Source organism: Lepidochelys olivacea (assembly GCF_965140295.1).
Source record: "Lepidochelys olivacea isolate rLepOli2 genome assembly, chromosome: 3".
NCBI classification, from domain to species: domain Eukaryota; kingdom Metazoa; phylum Chordata; order Testudines; family Cheloniidae; genus Lepidochelys; species Lepidochelys olivacea.
This window is the reverse complement of record NC_140413.1, coordinates 195,505,729-195,524,280: the sequence shown is the minus strand read 5'-3', so window position 1 is coordinate 195,524,280 and position 18,552 is coordinate 195,505,729. Positions and strand designations below refer to the sequence as shown.

Genomic DNA, 18,552 nt, shown 5'->3' with positions numbered 1-18,552 from the left:
TGACAAAAGAACAGATGTGAACAACATGCCAACTGTCAAGAGGATCTGGTCAAAACACTACAGGAAACCTGTCCAGACCCACACCATGCTTCTAATGGAAGCTCAGCTAAATTCATCTTGAGCTACCTTTCAGCTTTGGGCTCTCCCCTCCCCTACCCCAGCCCCCTGGCCTGACATTCACAGGATTTAACTGAATGTTTCCTGCTCCATTTCCTCCCTCCATTATCCTAGATACGCAGAAAAAGCACATTTTTGAAATGAGAAATAAATGAAATATTTTCACACTTTCACAGCAATGAAATGCAGTGTTAAAGTATATTTGTTACATCTACTTTGGATTCTGAAGATATCCACCTTTAACCCTCTGCTTTCTCCAATGTTTTTCAACAAACAGTTCATTTACAATGTAAAGAAGGTGGGTATGCGCATTACTGGAGCTGAGCAAATAATCTGAGCAAATAATCTTAATTTAGCTGTTTTTCTGCCCATGGAATAATATCCATGACCTGACTGAAATTTCATTTCATATATCTATTCAACCTTTTTAGCTTATGGATGGGACAGGGACACTGTCTTTTAGGAAAGCTCCAGACACATTTTTGATGCTACTACAAAATAAAATAAGAAACTACCATTATAAACAAGAACAAATAATAATGAATGGCTGACTTTCTACTGTTATGTAGTTGCTATTGGTCAGTAAGTCACAAGATCTGGTTTGCTCCCCAATTTGAATAAGCTTGGATGGACTTCTTACGTTAATGCTTGCACAAGCAAATTTAAAATTCAGTTTTCATGAGTAACCACAAACATGACTTCAAAATTTGATTTCCAGAAACATGCCGGTAACACTCAACGTCTCTAAAACTAGCAGACAGCTAACACAAAACATGAACTCCACCAAAGCCAAGTCATTTGAAAATTAAATTAAAACCTGTATTTTATTTTTTTGGCATTATCTACTCAGCTCTGTGACACTACGAACATTTGTTCTACATGCGATACTACAGTGATGACAATGGGAGGACTTTAGAAGGCTGAATCTTCTTTTGGGCCATGGAAGGCAGAAGATGAACAGAGAAATATCACTTACAGACATTAAAGAAAATCATGATGATGAAAAAAGGGCCATTCAAAATTGATCAAGTGAACCACAGTGCAAAAGAGAACAATTTCAAACTAACTTTACTTACTGTGAAGACATCATCATCACCAATCTCAGCCTCATTGTGGATCGTTGAAGAGGAAGTAGTAGATCCTAGAAAAACATTATTAAAATATATGACATTTCTAAACATCAGATATTTTTAAATTAAAAATTGGTGGATTTTATTTGGATTTTGACCACTGGGATTATCATGGACCATTACATTCTCCAGATGAACTCACACAATAAAATTATGAAGTGAGAAAGTGGTACCAAATTAACAAGAAGAAAAGTATGTCTATTGCTAAGTAGGTTAGAAAGGTGACAACCAGAAAAAGTTCCTATGGCTACCCGTACTATTAGGTCACGGCAGAATAATGATAAGCACTTACAATCATATAGTATTTTCATTTTCAAAATGTGATAAAAGTATAATGAATGAACATTTAGGGCCAGATCTTCCAACTAATGTAAATCAATGGAGCTACACTGAATTACATCAAGCTAAGGATCTGACCTCTGAAGTCAGAAAACTTATTGATTTTACTAAAACAAACAAAACATACAAAAAAGCTCAGTCAGAAAGGGAGTCAATCTTTAGCATTCAGGAAGTAATGACCTACCCTGAAGAATTTTTGTTTTAAAAGATATTTGTCAGAGAGCTCTCTCTCTCCTTCTCACCTCCCCCCTGTAAACAAAACATGTAAGAACTGACAGAAGAACGAACAAAAACAGGCAGAAGAATACATTAATTTGAGGAGCTTCTGATTAACCTTGTGGTAACTATTAGGGTTTAATATGAAATTTGCAAATTTCATCCAAGAATCCTTCCTTCATCTCATTTAACATTTTATGCATTTAAAAAGGGACACTGCGGTATTCTCTACATTTTGGGGGGGAAAAATAAACTCTGTATGTGGGCTTTTAATATTAAGCCAGAATAATCACCAAACTTTATTGTACCAAAACTCTCTCCCTCCCACATCGCACACAGTTTTTTTTACTGCTTATGAGTGCTGAGCTTTTAGTAACTTTTTTTTTTTAATTAAGTTGTTTGTACTGGGGCAGACAATGAGTTACATTAACTCTGAAAGATTTTAGAAGTTAATCTTATTTGTGGCATGCTAACCTGAGTTGAGTATTCATGAAGACATGCAGAGTTAAAGGCAAAATTTTCACCTAATGAGCAATGTGCATACATATTCAGGTTGAAAGCCCAGCTCCCATGACTCCAGAGCTGTACAACATCACTAATACCAAACAGAATTTCTGTAGTTCTGATACTTCAAGAAACAAGCTAAGGATTAAGTTTTGCTTATAAGAATATTTGAATGCAGTGAAGCTTCAAATGCATATGCTTGGTTGTGCTAATTTGACCAGATTTCATAGACAGTACTGAGATACAGTGACTCAAATCCAGAACTTTGAGAACTAGTTATTGGTTTTAATTTGGATAGCCCTATTTGGAAGTTAAGTAAGAGTGCATCCATCAGGCTTAGTCTGTTCTGTTAATGTGATAAACACAGATGCACTGATTTTGAACAGTAGCTAAAAAATAGCCACACAGCTTTAAATTTATACTTGAATCTTGAATTCTACTCTACTTCAATACATCTTCAGTTAGGAGTTGCTGCCATGTACAAATGTCCTCAAATACCATTTTATTACCATTTCCCTTCAATACAGAGTATATACATTATTAATATATTGAGATTCAGTGTGAATTATATTATAGAAGATACCACATTTAATGCCCCAAAGAGCTTACAGTTTATATGAGACAAACAAGAAAAGGAATACAGTTCAGAAGCATAGGGCCTAATCCTACTCCCATGGATTTCCGTGGCACAGGGTCAAGCACATAATGCATGAATGACCACTGAGAATTTGATCTCACCTCTCAGTGGAGCATCACTGAAAGGTCTGCTTTAACGGAGGGAACTGAGTGATAAGGCATGGACGAGAAGTTAGAGTGCCATGTATTTGTGATGGGACAGCTAAAAATGTTCAAAAATTAAAGATCCCAAAATATAAGGAACTAGATTTTTTGCAAACATATCCTAAACTTAATCAACTGTTAATATTTATTCCAGTCATTCAGAAAAAAAGGATAGCGTTGGCATCACAACTACCTACGTATCAAATAATTGATTAATTATTTTTCACTGAAATGAGAACAAAATACAGGATAATTTTGATTTGAAGATACATTTTGATTCTCGTTTGATGGCAATATAATGCAAAAAGGAAATGTTTATAACAACCTCAAAGTATGTACCATTCTTTTTAATTAAGATAAAATTTTTGATGGGATAAAAAATATGAAGCCTTCAAGCACTACAGTTCTCCAATTAAGTTGAGATTTAACATAATTAATTTTGTCGAAGAAAAAATCCTTATGATTCATTCAAGTCCACATAGGAATTCATACGATAATTTAACAAAGCACAACAAAAACATATCATGAAATAATTTCCAGTGCAGCATTAGCTGCATGTACAGAAAAGTGACCTAAAAGACAAGATGTGAAATACCGGTACTTTGTTCTTTTGCTAGCTATAGTTAGATCCACAGCTATAAGTAATGCATCTTTTCATCTTAGGTCTTGATGGATGAGGGTACATAGGGATGGGAAACTCTGAAGAAATGCCTGAGTTAAATCCTTCCCTCCCCAAGAGGCTACTAATCTAATTCTCTGCTGAACAAGAACTAAACTTTATTTTAAAGGCTAATTGGCTGACCGCAGTAAGAAATGTGAGAAATGCATTCAAGTTAGCTTGAGTCCTGTCTCTGGAACCTCTCCTCTGCAAAGAAACAAGCAGAATGCTGATACAAGCTTCAGTACCTTCATTGAGGTCTTCAATTGCTTTCCGCACTCCTCTATCAAATGCTCGTGCATCGGCAGGACTTTGAAAAGTGAGCCCAAACTTCCTGTTGTCAACCTTCCAGTGATGAAATGTAGGATTTGCTTTAGTATAGACCAAGTCCTTTTTTACAAAGCATTCCAATACCACCTAAAAAGTTTCAGCACAAAAGTAAGGTTACATTTATACTTGAAGGGCAGGGTTGTCACTGTTTTAGTACAGACCAGAATCTCCTGCCCCACAATCTCCCCAACACAAAACAAGCAAGTTATAAATCTGTTACTCTGGTGAGAGAATATCGTTCAATATAAAATCTGTTACTCTGGTGAGAGAATATCGTTCAATATAAAATCATGTCAAAAGCAGTTATAAGTGAAACAATCACTTTAAAAATCCCAGCTCTCTTGACAACAAGACCTTCTTAAATCTACACTATACTATCCACTTTTATTCAAACACCTATTCTAAACCTGTACCAAACCACTTTGCAAGAGGTGGATTTTTAAGCTTTTCCATTTTATAACTGGGTATCCTAGAAGCAACAAGAAAAACTAACCAACAGGGAATTAAAACAACAGTTGTTTTTTTAAACTTCCAATTCATATTTGAATATAAGTTTTATTCATTTTATTTTGTGCAATAAAAGAAGTCTTCTAAAAAAAATATTGGAAGGAACTGAGCTTGTCAATTCATAAAAAGACAACTTGTCCTCACATTCTTACTCTACCTTGAATAGCATGCAGCATAAATAATTCATTGCCATTTTAAAGGCTTGCACTGCATTACTCAGTACAACGTGACTGGCTTCATGAATTCTTTACACTTCAGTTCACTTCTCACATATTCTTATCAGGTCTTAGAAAAATAAATGTGTCAGTTTCATGTTTTAGGAATTAAAGGTGGACTTTACATATTGCTGTTCAACATGCAATTGCTATTTCAAGGAGATAACATGGCAACCTAAAAACCAGATCATGATCATTTATTGTTCATTTGAATTAGGATGGGGTTACTTTGCACAATCTGGCATTGCTTCCCAGTTTTTTTTGTTCGGTTTTGAAACTCCTAAAGATATGTTGATTTTGGGTAGCTTTCCTAAGAAAACAGACAAAAGTTGAATTAGGTTCTATTACCAGTTTGTCTTTTTGCCTTTCCCCGTGGATTAGAAACCCACTTCTTCCGCTGCCCTCTGGGTAAACGACCTTGCAGACGCCAACTTTACTGAGTCCGCCTCCTTCTTGCGGTAACCATCCCCCACTGGAGTCATCTCGGGTCATAACCACAGCTTTGACTCGCACAATATAGCTGTCACTGTAACAACAACAACAAAAATAACGGTGTGAGATTACATATAATCTTACAAGAGTTTTATTTATTGCAGTATTTAGAAAGTACGGATCTAGACTCCAGGTACTTGCAGAGCAATTTCAAGTTTTATCTGAGGATACACCTTTACCCTGATATAATGTGGTCCTCGGGAGCCAAAAAAATCTTACCGCATTAGAGGTGAAACCACGTTATATCGAATGTGCTTTGGCCTCGAACATTTCCGTTATTATTAGTCACTCCCCGCCCCCTGACTGACCCCTCAGAACCCCCGACCCATCCAACTCCCCCGCCCCCGGCTCCCTGTCCCTGACTGCCCCGACCCCTATCCACACCCCTGCCCCCTGACAGGCCCCCCGCGACTCCCACGCCCCCGTTTCCCATCCCCTGACTGCCCCGTCCCCAGAACCTCCAAACCATCCAACCTCTTTTGCTCCCTGTCCCCTGAACACCCCCCGAGACCCTCTGCCCCTTATCCAACCCCTCAGCCATGGCCCGGCACTCTTCACACGCCGCTCAGAGCAGCGTGTCGGAGCCAGACACGCTGATGCGCCAATCTGCCGGAGCGCGCGGCCCTGCCCCGCCCCCCAGAGCGCTCTTTACTGCGTTATATCCAAATTCATGTTATATCGGGTCATGTTAAATTGGGTCATGTTATATCGGGGTAGAGGTGTAGATATGAAAGTGTTTATAGCAGATGTTCTTTACTGCCAGTTGCTATACAAAACAGCCACTATACAAACAGCAGTAATTGCCCAGTCTAATTTCAGGAGCTCAACACACCACAATCAAGCCTGAAGCCTTTTACCCCAGCACATCGGGAAAAGACCTTGAATGGGAGACAAGCCTTGCAACATGCCCCGCAGATCTACAGATGTGGGCTCTATTGGGCTACAAAGAGAAGAAAGTTCCAGGGCTGAATACTCCTTGCTGAAAAGCATCCTGCCAGTAGTCCCCTCTTGAGCAGGGGAAAGGATTCTAGCTCTAGTGTCTCCCATGATCACAACTGCTGAAGTATCACACAGGGAGAGTGGGAACTTGTCAGATACCAGCGTCCAAAACATGTAGGGCTACCTCCCACTCTGAACACATTAAATTACATTTGGAAACTCATCTGCAACTAGCATAACATGCTCCCTGAGAGAAAGAATGAACCTTGCAATATCCCACGTAAGCATGCCCTCTGGGCACAGGAACAACTTGCCCAACACTAATCTTTAGGATCACACAAGAACTCTAAGGCAGCTCCACCTACCCCGTAGGGAACATAGTGTTCCACCAAGATCTCATGGGCAGCGTTGGAAGCAGCTCACAGAGCTAAGAGAATCAGTGCTGATACCTGACAAGGAGCAGATCAACCAGTGCAATTTCCATACTATACCCAGGCCTGAAACAAGAGTGGAATCAAGGAAATCTGAGGATTTCTGACACTGCTAGACTTGTCTCACCATTTAGAGATGTTACTGAAAGCAAAAGGAGAGTAGTCTTGTCACCTTAAGAGCGTTCCCTTCGAGAGACACCCATAAATGCATTAGTTTCACCAGTCTTAGCTGGCAACCAAAACAAGACTTTCACACATCATGGAAGAGAGTCCAAACAGAAGGTGGCAGAGGTCAGTCCTGGACAAAGGCGTAATTACTACCCCATCTACCACCAATCTGAGTCAAAAACCCTCTATGTCTAGCATGTGGCCAGTTGTACTGACTGATCCTAAGGATAGTTCTAGTGGCCATCAGGTCCCTGAAACTGAAGAGTCACCATGCACATCAACAGTCAACAAGCATATTCACAATCGGTTCCGATGCTACAACCGACATCTGATCACCTCATACAGAGACACTGTAGCACATTAGTGAGCCTTGTGGACCTGCACTAGTCTCACTTTTTTTTTACTGGGGAATATTAATGAGGAGTATGCTTGTAAATTAATTGACCCACTGCACAAGGGTAGGAAAATACAGAAGAGAAAACTAATTACTTGATCTAGTAAGTTTTCAACACACTGTCAAATCAAACAGACCCAAAAGTTTGTACTAGTAAATGACACATCCTGTTCAGCCCCCAAAACATACTGTCCATAAAAAAGAAGGTAAATCTATGCAGCATTCCCAAAGGATGCCTTTCAAAATAGTTAGACTTCAACCTGAGGGATGAGGCTTGAAATTTATTTTTTGCGAAAGTTCTTGGCATCTGAACAAACTGACAGTATCTCTTTAAACTTGACAAGATCCGGCTAAGGTTAATAGAAAGGCAGCACCATTCGTCCTTATACATGTAGTAAACCGGTTTTTTAAAATTTACCAACACACAGTTAATATTTCATTAAAAGTTGTTGGTGTTTGATGTATCACTTGCATTTCTCAAATGCAGCCAGGCTCTAATATCTAGTAAGTCAACAACCGTGGTCTTGCTTTTAGCTTAGCGACATGACTCGGAAAACATTTGTTAAAAATAAATATCCTGTTTATTTCATGTTTCCCTCTCCCTTTAATGGTTTATTTTCCACTTTAAATAACTTCAAAAATATGTTTAAAAATAAGCTTTGCATGTAGTCCAAAATTACCATCGCCCAAAAACCAACCAGTACTTCATGCTTATTTGCATCCTATGGATTTTACATACACAACTAAGTCAGTCTGGCCACTGGGGAACAGCAGAGAAATAGCATGAGAAACTTTGGTACAATAAAGACTTTCTCTAAACACTAAAGTGAAATTAATGCAATGATTTATGAAAAATAAAAGTCAAAAGGAGGACTTCTTACTTATTAATAAGTAATAATAAGGCTTATTACAGATCAACCACCTGGTTCACTTTGCAGTCCTTTGGTACTGTTATGGTGTGACCTCAACACCAGCGTACCCCCTTGCGTGACGGTGTGATGGGCGTACAGGGTGTGATCCCCAGTATGCAGTCTGCTTGTATGCAACTCAGAGGTAACAGAAGTTCAAACTATTACCCAAAGTCTCTTCAAAAATCAACCCTTCCTCGTCTACCCTCACCCTTCTTGTAACTCCAGACTCTTCTTTCACTGCTAGTATTTGACCACTAGCCCCTCAGACAGAATCTCCCTGAGGGATCTGTTCTCCTGTAGACTCAGGCCCCTTCACAGGCGACCTAGCTCCTTCAGATGATGAATCCTAAGTGTCCATTACCTGATGCCTCTTAGGCCCACCTCTCTAGTGGAGAAGCAACTAATTACAGCACAGTGCAATAGATGTAACTAGAACGTAAGAACATAAAACAGCCATACTGGGTCAGATCAAAGGTCCATCTAGCTCAGTATCCTGTCTTCCGACAGTGGCCAATGCCAGGTGCCCCAGAGGGAATGAACAGAACAGGTAATCATCAAATAATCCATCCCGTTGCCCGTTCCCAGCTTCTGGCAAACAGAGGCTAGGGACACCATCCATGTCCATCCTGGCTAATAGCCATTGATGGACCTACCCTCCATGAACTTATCTAGTTCTTTTTTGAACCCTGTTATAGTCTTGGCCTTCACAACATCCTCTGACAAGGAGTTCTACAGGTTGACTGTGCACTGTGTGAAGAAATACTTCCTTTTGTTTGCTTTAAACCTGCTGCCTATTAAATTTCATTTGGTGACCCCTAGTTCTTGTGTTATGAGTAAGAGTAAATTAACACCTCCTTATTTACTTTTTCCACACCAGTCATGATTTTATAGACTGCTATCATATCCCCCCTTAGTCGTCTATTTTCCAAGCTGAAAAGTCCCAGTCTTATTAATCTCTCCTCATATGGCAGCCATACTAATTGTCTCCTAACCCCTTTTATCTTGTGATGGGGTTTTGCCTTGTCACAGGTATGCTAAAAGCAAATTCCAAGACAGGAGTGTATCTAAAAGACACCCCCAACTAGCACTGTTCTGTATTTTAGCCACAGGATGCACACAGAGACTAGTAGGAAACAGGAGAAAAGAAACGGCGACAAGTAATATTATTTTTCTCCTGCACCCCCCAGTTCAGTTTGGTCACTTGGTATGTCAAAAACAGTACCCAGAGCAGAAAGGCAGAGATCTGAGATCTACCTGGCTGTATCATGCAGAATCTATCTTCTGACGAAAGCCTTCATAGAGGCCTGACAGTTTAGCTTATGATAGTGATAAAGGTATGGATCGATGCCTATGCTGTTGCCCTGCAGAGTTCATAACAGAACTCCTCTTTTCCTAGAAGATCCAACCACCCACTCAGAAAATCTTCAGAAGTCACCCAAAAACAGAGAGTATCCTAAGGAAACTGGAAGACCTATCAAGTTTGGCAAAACATAGGAGTCTGCCACACAGTGGAGCCTCTGGGTATATCAGGAGTTACGTAGTCTGTTTTGTGGTGATGGAGAGTTCTAGAAAAGTCTCTCCATAACGGTTTCCTTTTGATCAGATTTATCTACTGGACTTTTGGTTCTCTTATTGGATTTGCATGCAATACAGCTTCGTAAGGACTGTCTAATGGTTTAAGTATGGCTTTTATTCCCCTATACACAGCCCTGTACAAGGTAGAGTTTCACCTTCTGTTTGCCCTGGGCCTCTGCCATTACTTTTTCATTGGCTCTCCATGACGTTTTCCAACATATTTTGATGTTGTCATAAGCGGCTTTGCTTGGACATCTGCTTTTAATAAAGTCATATATGCCTGCATTGCTGCCCATAGCTCTGACTGATATGCAAAGCAGCCGTAGAACGGAGATTAAGTGGCTAGGGATGTCTTCAGAAATCTTGCTCCCAGCCCTCAAGACATTGAAGCCTTCTATAGCAGAACGTCAGATGAGCATGTCCAGAGTCTGATCCAGACATTAGTATTTTCCCAGTAAAATGTGTTATGCAGCCAATGGCTTCTACTAAAAATAGTTTCTAAATTTGATTCACAGTAACTTTTAAAAAATTGATTTGCTCCACTCTGGATACCAAGTGGCCAATTTACATATGCTACATTCTTTTCAAACAAAAAATGGACTGGCTTCTAGAAAACATTCTCTATGGTAATGTTTGAACTCTCTACTCCTGTGCTTTGTTTTTCATACAGTTTCTCTCTATGCATTAGATTATCTCTACGCATTGATTACTCAAGATTAACTATTTGTCTTTCTTCCCCAATTTCCTCTGGTTTTTCTAAGTTTGCATTCCTTCTATTTTGGGCTTAACTGCTTCTATATTACATCCTTTAGTGTTATCAGGGAGTATCCATGGAATTTCAGCCTTTATTTTAAGAAAGAGACACGAACACAATCTTAAAAATACTCTTCCATAGAACAAATGGCCTGTTTCCTTTTTTTTTAAACTTCTTGAGTGTATTATAGCTCAGACTAACATTTTCTATACAATCTAGTACAAACTTTCTAGTCAGAATTCAGAGCCTTTCCCCTTCCTGAAACAGCACTGCTAGGAACTTTCTAAAATTTGTTAATTTTGATTTTGCTTGATTTAACGACTAATTTCAATCACCAATATTTCAGATTTCTATGGTTTAAAGGTTGCATGTTTCCATTATCTCAGATAATTCTCTCTCGTCATTGACAAGCTTCCCATGTTCTTCAGTTTTAAATATTAGTAAAACTCTGGGCTTGAATAGTATTTTTAAACTACCCTCCCCCTCATATTTACATTCTCGTGGGGGCATTAAGTGAATCATATGGCTTTTATTAAAACATCTGTGCTGATATTCTGACCTGTGGCTCTTTTACAACCTTTAGTACCAAGGCCTGCAACTGTATCTGAGTGTATAACAGCTCCCTGACTAGGCCCTGGTCTACACTAGGACTTTAGGTCGAATTTAGCAGCGTTAAATCAATGTAAACCTGCACCCGTCCACATGATGAAGCCCTTTATTTTGACTTAAAGGGCTCTTAAAATCGATTTCCTTACTCCACCCTGACAAGTGGATTAGCGCTTAAATCGGCCTTGCCGGGTCGAATTTGGGATACTGTGGACACAATTCGACGGTATTGGCCTCCGGGAGCTATCCCAGAGTGCTGCATTGTGACTGCTCTGGACAGCACTCTCAACTCAGATGCACGATTGTTTGCCGTTGCTCTGACGCAGGGAGGGGCGACTGACGACACGGCTTACAGGGCTGGCTTACAGGGAGTTAAAATCAACAAAGGGAGTGGCTTTACATCAAGGAGTATTTCAGGCAGGACTTCACAGAGGGTTCCAATAAGAAATGGTGCACCTAAGTTATTGTTCTTATTGGAACAAGGAGGTTAGTCTGGCCTCTGATTGATACATGGCTAGATTTACCTCGCTGCACCTTCTCTGTGAGTGACCTAGAGGAATGAGTCCCCTAGACGGGGGCCAGGGGGTGGTTTGCAAATGAGTACAAAACAAATCTCATCTATTCCTTGTTTTGATACACTCCATTTATCTTTTATATCTTTGGCTGGCAGCAGACAGTGCAGAAGGACTGCATGCCATCCACATCTCATGGCTGCTCGGCGGAAGATGGTACAATAGGACTGCTAGCAATCCGTATCACCTGCCTGCTCACCATAAGATGGTTCAATAGGACTGACTGCAGGACTAAAGAGAATGACCTGATCAAGTCACTCCAAATTTAGTCCCAGTGCCCATGTCTGCCCAGGTGCTCCTGATCGACCTCACAGAGGTGACCAGGAACACCTCGGACATGACGATGACGGCTACCAGTCCTATTGCACCGTCTGCTGCCACAAGGCAATGGGTTGCTGCTGCTGTGTAGCAATGCAGTACCGCATCTGCCAGCACCCAGGAGACATATGGTGATAGTGAGCTGAGCAGGCTCCATGCTTGCCGTGGTATGGCGTCTGCACATGTAACTCAGGAAAAAAGGCGCGAAAGGATTGTCTGCCATTGCTTTCACGGAAGGAGGGAGGGAGGGAACGGGGGCCTGACGATATGTACCCAGAACCACCCGCGACAATGTTTTAGCCCCATCAGGCATTGGGATCTCAATCCAGAATTCCAATGGGCAGCGGAGACTGCGGGAACTGTGGGATAGCTACCCACAGTGCAACGCTCCGGAAGTCGACTCTAGCCTCGGTACTGTGGAAGCACTCCGCCGAGTTAATGCACTTAGAGCATTTTCTGTGGGGACACACACACTCGAATATATAAAACAGATTTCTAAAAAATTGACTTCTATAAATTCGACCTAATTTCGTAGTGTAGACATACCCTAGATGTCTCAATCTGACACTGAACGTGGGAAAAGACAGACACTTTGTTAATTGTCACTGATGGTTACACTACTGAATCATTCTGTGGAAGTTGGTTTGGTTGGATTGTACCCAATGTCATCAGCCAGGAATGTCTTAGAAGTTTGATCCAAGTCTACTCAAACCAATGAAGAGACTCAAATAGGCTTTGGATCAGGCCCCACATCTGGAAATTGCATAAGGCCAAAAAGTCATCCCAAGGACACTGCCACAGGGACGTGGACACGGACACGAATTAAGTCAGACCGAACTATAGAGTGAAGAACACAGAAAAACTGAATATGGAGGTTAGCTGGTAACAAATACAATTCAATAGAATACTGGTATAAAGTGTGAACTACTAAAAAAAGAGAACATTAAACGTATTTTCACCTGACTGCAGACAAGTGATAGAGCAGCCAGGTAGACTGGTTTGAATGACAAGTGGCTGGACTAATGTTATAGCAGCTAAAAATGGTTGTTTAAAGACTTAAGATTATAATTGATAAGAATCCGAACTGAAGGAACCAACATGCGATGAAAGAAATACATTTCAAAAATATGCCCCAAATCCCTGTTTTCTACAGTTGTCCAGGGCAGTGTATAGATAAATGCAGGTTCTATAGAGAAAGACATGACTTCTCCATTTTAAAGACTGTAACTTCAGGGGACTCAGGCTTTTTCATCCGGAGACAAATCTAATTTCCGCCCTGAAAATGAGATCTTTATCCCCCTTTGCCATAGCAAAAGCAACACTGCCGGACAATACTTTCCAGCTTGTGAGACAGGAAGAACACTAAATTGCTCTCCTAATACAGTCAGTTAGAATTCCGTCTACAGCTGTTACCAGGTGGTCACATTTACATTGTATGCTCTTTAGAGCAGGGACAGGCTCTCCTCCTTCATGTATCACCAGACACAGCACTGTCACTATTTCCAGATATACTAACTATTAAAAAAGACCTAGGACAATAATTATTATTTGGTTCCACTATTCAGGCACTGAGATAGAACTCAGGAGACCTGGGGTCAACTTCTAGTTCTGCCAAACTTCACTTAATGTCTCTATGCCTAAGGTCTCCATCCATAAAATGGAAGCAGCGATGCTTTTCTATTCCACAACAGCATAGATAAATACCTGGGAGGTGTTCAGCTAATATAGTGTTGGGTCATATAAGTATCTAAACTCTTCTGCATGCAAACTGTTTATTTTCTTTGCAATATAATTTCAGGTAACTGCATTATGGCCTTGACTAGTTGCAAGCAACTCATTCTCTATAGTTAAATAATAATAATTTACAAATCCTATGTGAGCATTCAGAGCAGCAAGAAACTCAGGATCTTGTTGATACATCCATCTACTTTTATTGTGCTGCAGCCATTTTTTTCAGGAGATCTATTCAGAGCACGTACAATATTTGATTAACTTCCATTTATAGTATATTGAATGCCATTAAGGTTAGATAAAGGGCAGACTTCTACTGTTAGAGTAAAACTACTAGAGGAACCAGAAGTGGCTTAAATTCTTCCCATTTTATTGGCCTCTAAAAACTTTAAGACTGCCCTTAATTGCTGGGTTTGTTTAAGGCCTACATACTATTCTGTTTGTACAATCAACTCTAGGGCACCAAGTTGATGGACTCTCCCACACTGACTGCAGAGCAGATTTCCCACTTCCTCACAAGTGACTGTGGAGGTATAGTGGCCCTGAGGAGCCAGATGGGGCTAGACAGTCCAAATGAGTTACTGGACACTCTGTCAGAGGCTGCCTCAACTTTTATGCGCCTCTCCATATTGGTTTCCCCTGCATTAGAGCACCCCACGGTGCCTGCTTGATTTTTGAGGCTAGAAGCTGATTTTTTCTGTGGGAGCTTCAGACCTCTTTGCCCCACTCAGATCTGGGGTCCTGTCAAAGGGTGAAACAGTCATTCTGCTCGCCTGTGGGGCTTTCTTGACTAACCACTGTCTACAGGGATTAATGGCCACCTGGTGGCTGTACCTTCCCTGCCCTTCTATGAAGACCTCTGCCATAGACCCCCAGCTGCTGATCGTGATTCACCACAGCCATGTCTCCTCCTCCTCCATCTCCTCTTAAATCTGATGTGGCTTTTGGTTCAATTAAGTACTTTTGAAGTCCCGAAATATTTTTAAGGTTAGCATTATACTGTGATTCTTAAAAGGAAATTGATTGTCCTTAGCATTTTGGACCTCTTCGAAAAAAACAACAGCATGTAATTCTTCAGGACGGATTCCCCTTCACACATGCCCCCCTGAAGATTATTTTTAAAAATACTGTAACAGTGCACCAGATGTTGGAGCACATGCCCAACCCCAGTGCCCTCATAACAGTCACGGTCCCTTTAAAACTGGAGTTTGTAGTCACAGGAGCAAGCATATTGAGTGGAGTCCCACAGGGATCAGTTCTGTGTCCAGTTCTGTTCAATATCTTCATCAATGATTTAGATAATGTCAGAGAGTACACCTATAATGTTTGTGAACAATATCAAGCTGGGAGGGGTTACAAGTACTTTGGAGGATAGGATTAAAATTCAAAATGATCTGGACAAACTGGAGAAATGGTCTGAAGTAAATAGGATGAAATTCAGTAAAGATAAATGCAAAGTACTCCATTTAGGAAGGAACCATCAGTTGCACACATACAAAATGGGAAATGACTGCCTAGGAAGGAGTTGTGTGGAAAGGAATATGGGGGTCATAGTGAATCACAAGCTAAATATGAGTGAACAGTGTAAATATGAGTCAACAGTGTGCAAAAAAAGAGCAAACATCATTCTGGGATATATTTGCAGGAGTGTTCTAAGACAGACATGAGAAGTAATTCTTCCACTCTACTCCACGCTGATTAGGCTTCAACTGGAGTATTGTGTTCAGTTCTGGGTGCCACATTTCAGGAAAGATGTGGACAAATTGGAAAAAGTCCAGAGAAGAGCAACAAAAATGATTAAAGGTCAAGAAAACATGACCCTATGAGGGAAGACTGAAAAAATTGGGTTTGTTTCGTCTGGAGAAAGAGAAGACTGAGGGGGGACATGATAATAGTTTTCAAGTACATAAAAGGTTGTTAAAAAGAGGAGGGAGAAAAATTGTTTTTCTTACCCTTGGAGGATAGGATAAGAAGCAGCGGGCTTAAATTGCAGCAAGGGAGGTTTAGGTTGGACATTAGGAAAAACTTCTTAACCGTCAGGGTGGTTAACACCTGTCAGGGAGCTCTATAATACTTAGTCCTGCCATGAGTGCAGGGGACTGGACTAGACGACTTCTTTAGATTCCTTCCAGTCCTACGATTCTATGACCTATAGGAAGACTGATAACTGGGTTCCTGCCTCCTAGGCAGGAGAGGATCAAGGAAGACCCAGGATCAAGGAAGACCCAGCTTGTGTTTCTCTATAGCAGTCAGGAGAGGTTTCCATGGGGGAGGGATGTCACCTCTTCTCTCTTCCCTCCAGCTTATGGAAAGCAAGGGGAGGTTTTGTTACTAAATGTTTGCGCTTTTTGCATCTTCCGTTACTAAAAGTCACCATGAGGCAAGGGATATCAAACTAAACTCAAGTGTTAAGGCCTTATTTGGACTGCACCAGATGGTGGGGGGGAAGGTGTAAGCTGATGAATGTGCCCACTGGCTCTGGTCCTAATGAAGAAAGTCTTAATTTCTTGAGGCATCAGAGTCTTGCCAATGGGGCAAGAACAAAGTATTGCAGAAGAAAATAAAGTCCAGGAGCCAGAAGTCTTTCAACATCACTGTCACCAAAGGACAACTTTGGAATCTGAATCAGAAGAACCTAAGGAGGAATTCCAGAAAAGACTCTTATAGCTTCAAAGGCTTCAGGCAGGCAAGCAGTCATCCAGATCTTTTACACTCAATCCTTTCTTTTGAAGTGAAGGAAAGGTCGATCTGAGTTAAAAGGTAGTAAGAGCATTAAGAAATACATCCTTATCAGCTAAATGCCTGGACATTCAAAGTAAAGGTTTCCAACATTTGAAGTAATCTGAAAAGTGGAAAGTGTGCAAATTCAACAGTTAAGGTCAACCTAACAGCCTTAACTCTGCACTCATAATGCTGCTAGCCTCCTGCTAACCTCAGAGTTACACACACCTCTGAAATGGAGGCCGTTTATAACTCTGAAATGTTCACAACTCTGAACAAAATGTTACGGTTCTTCTTTCAAAAGCTTACAACTGAACATTGACTTAATACAGCTTTGAAGCTTTACTATGGAGGAAAAAAATACTGCTTTTACCCATCTTAATTTAAATGAAACAAGCACAGTTTCCTTACTTTGTCAAATCATCTTTTTAGCCTTTCCTGTATTTTTCAGTAGTTTCTGTTTAACACAGTGCTGTACAGTGTTCGCTTCTTCCCCCCCCCCCCCCATCTCTACTGCTTGATTGCGTACTTCTAGTTTCAAATGAGATGTGTGGGTGACTGGTCAGTTCGTAACTCTGGCGTTAAGTAACTCTGAGGTTCTACTGTAGTTATTTTAGGTCTTCCTGAAGACAGATTTGAGATGCTTTGCAGAGCAGGCATTGTGAATTCCTGCCATTTGCTCTAGGATACTATGATACCACCAACCTATATGCTAAAATTAAACATGTAGGTGGGAAGTAAATGAAAAAGGGACTGAACTGGTAGAATAGGTGAGCAAGGGAACTGCTGCAGTTAGGGTTGCCAACTTTCTAGCCGCACAAAACCAAACACCCTAGCCCTGCCCCTTCCCACGAGGCCCTGCCCCCCGCTCACTATGTTCCCCCTCCCTCGGTGGCTCGCTCTCCCCCACATTCACTGGGCTGGGGTGTGGGAGGGCTCTTACTGGGGCTGCGGGCTCCAGAGGGTAGGGCAGAAATGAGAGGTTCAGGGTGCGGGAAGGGGCTCTGGGCTGGTACAGGGAGTTGGGGTGCAGGAGGGGGTGAGGACTCCTGCTGGGGGTGCAGACTCTGGAGTGGGGCAGGGGAATGAGTGATTGGGGGTACAGGAGGGGGCTCTAAGCTGGAGCAGAGGGATTCGGAGTGTGGGGGGGGCTGTGGGTTGAGGCAGGGGGTTGGGGTGCAGGAGGGGGTGAGGGCTCTGGGCTGGGGTTCAGGGTTGGGCTCTGGGCTGGGGATGAGGTGTTTGGGGTTCAGGAAGGGGCTCTGGGTTTGGCGGGTGGGCTCAGGGCTGGGATGGGGGTTGGGGCTCAGGCTAGCCTTGGGCAGTTCCCTGTCAGTGGCGCAGTGGGGGGCGGGAGGGGCGCTAAGGCAGTCTGCCTGCTTGTCCTGGCACCCAGTGGTGCTGGAACATTTTTAGTAGTGGGGGTGCTGAAAGCCAACCCCCTTACCCCATCCATCACACCCCCCCCCTTCCTGAGGCTTGGAACAGGGCTGTGTCTCCGGGAGAGAGGGACCTGGACATGGATAAGGGGGCCAAGGCCACAGCTGGGGGCGGGTCTGGGGCCAGGATCGGAGCCCTGGGCAGGGGCCAGCAGCCGGGACCCCATGCGCGGGGCCAAGAGCGGAGCCCCAGCTGTGAGGCCAGATGCAGGGCTCCGGGTTTGGGGGCAGCAGTTGGGGCCCCAGGACCAGAGCCCTGGGTGAGGGGCCAGCGGGCCCCACGAGCAGAGGCCTGAGCACAGGGCCAGTGGCTGGGAGGCAGGGCGTAGCCGTGGAAACCACGCCCCGCACCTCTACTTCCCACACCTATGCTGGCACCGCACGCAGCAAACAGCTCGCAGGTCCGGGTCCTAGGCGGGGGACCCAGGAGGCTCCATGCGCCGCTGTCTCCCACAGGCACCTCCTCCTGCTCCCGCTGGCCCGGTCCCAGGCAATGGGAGTGCGGAGCCGGTGCTTGGGGCAAGGGCAGCGCGCAGAACCCCGTGCCTCCCCTAGCCTAGGAGCTGGACCTGCTGGCTGTTTCCGGGGCGCAGCGTGGCGTCAGCCAGGACAGGTAGGGACTAGCCTGCCTTAGCCCTGCCAACTGGATTTTTAACAGTCCAGTCGCCAGAGCTGACCGGAGCCTCCAGGGTCCCTTTTCAACCG

General features: G+C 42.5%; 1 protein-coding gene across 3 annotated transcripts in view; it reads right to left on the bottom strand.

Annotated features, from left to right (window-relative positions):
- Positions 1-18,552, bottom strand: part of SPRED2 (sprouty related EVH1 domain containing 2) — an 89,833-nt gene that overhangs the window by 29,867 nt on the left and 41,414 nt on the right. For all 3 annotated transcript variants that reach the window (XM_084624228.1, XM_084624229.1, XM_084624230.1), the window contains exons 2-4: positions 5,145-5,322; positions 3,993-4,161; positions 1,194-1,258 (exon numbers count right to left, since the gene is read on the bottom strand). In XM_084624228.1, coding sequence (XP_084480354.1) covers positions 1,194-1,258; positions 3,993-4,161; positions 5,145-5,322 — 412 coding nt within the window. The remainder of the gene's footprint in view (positions 1-1,193; positions 1,259-3,992; positions 4,162-5,144; positions 5,323-18,552) is intronic.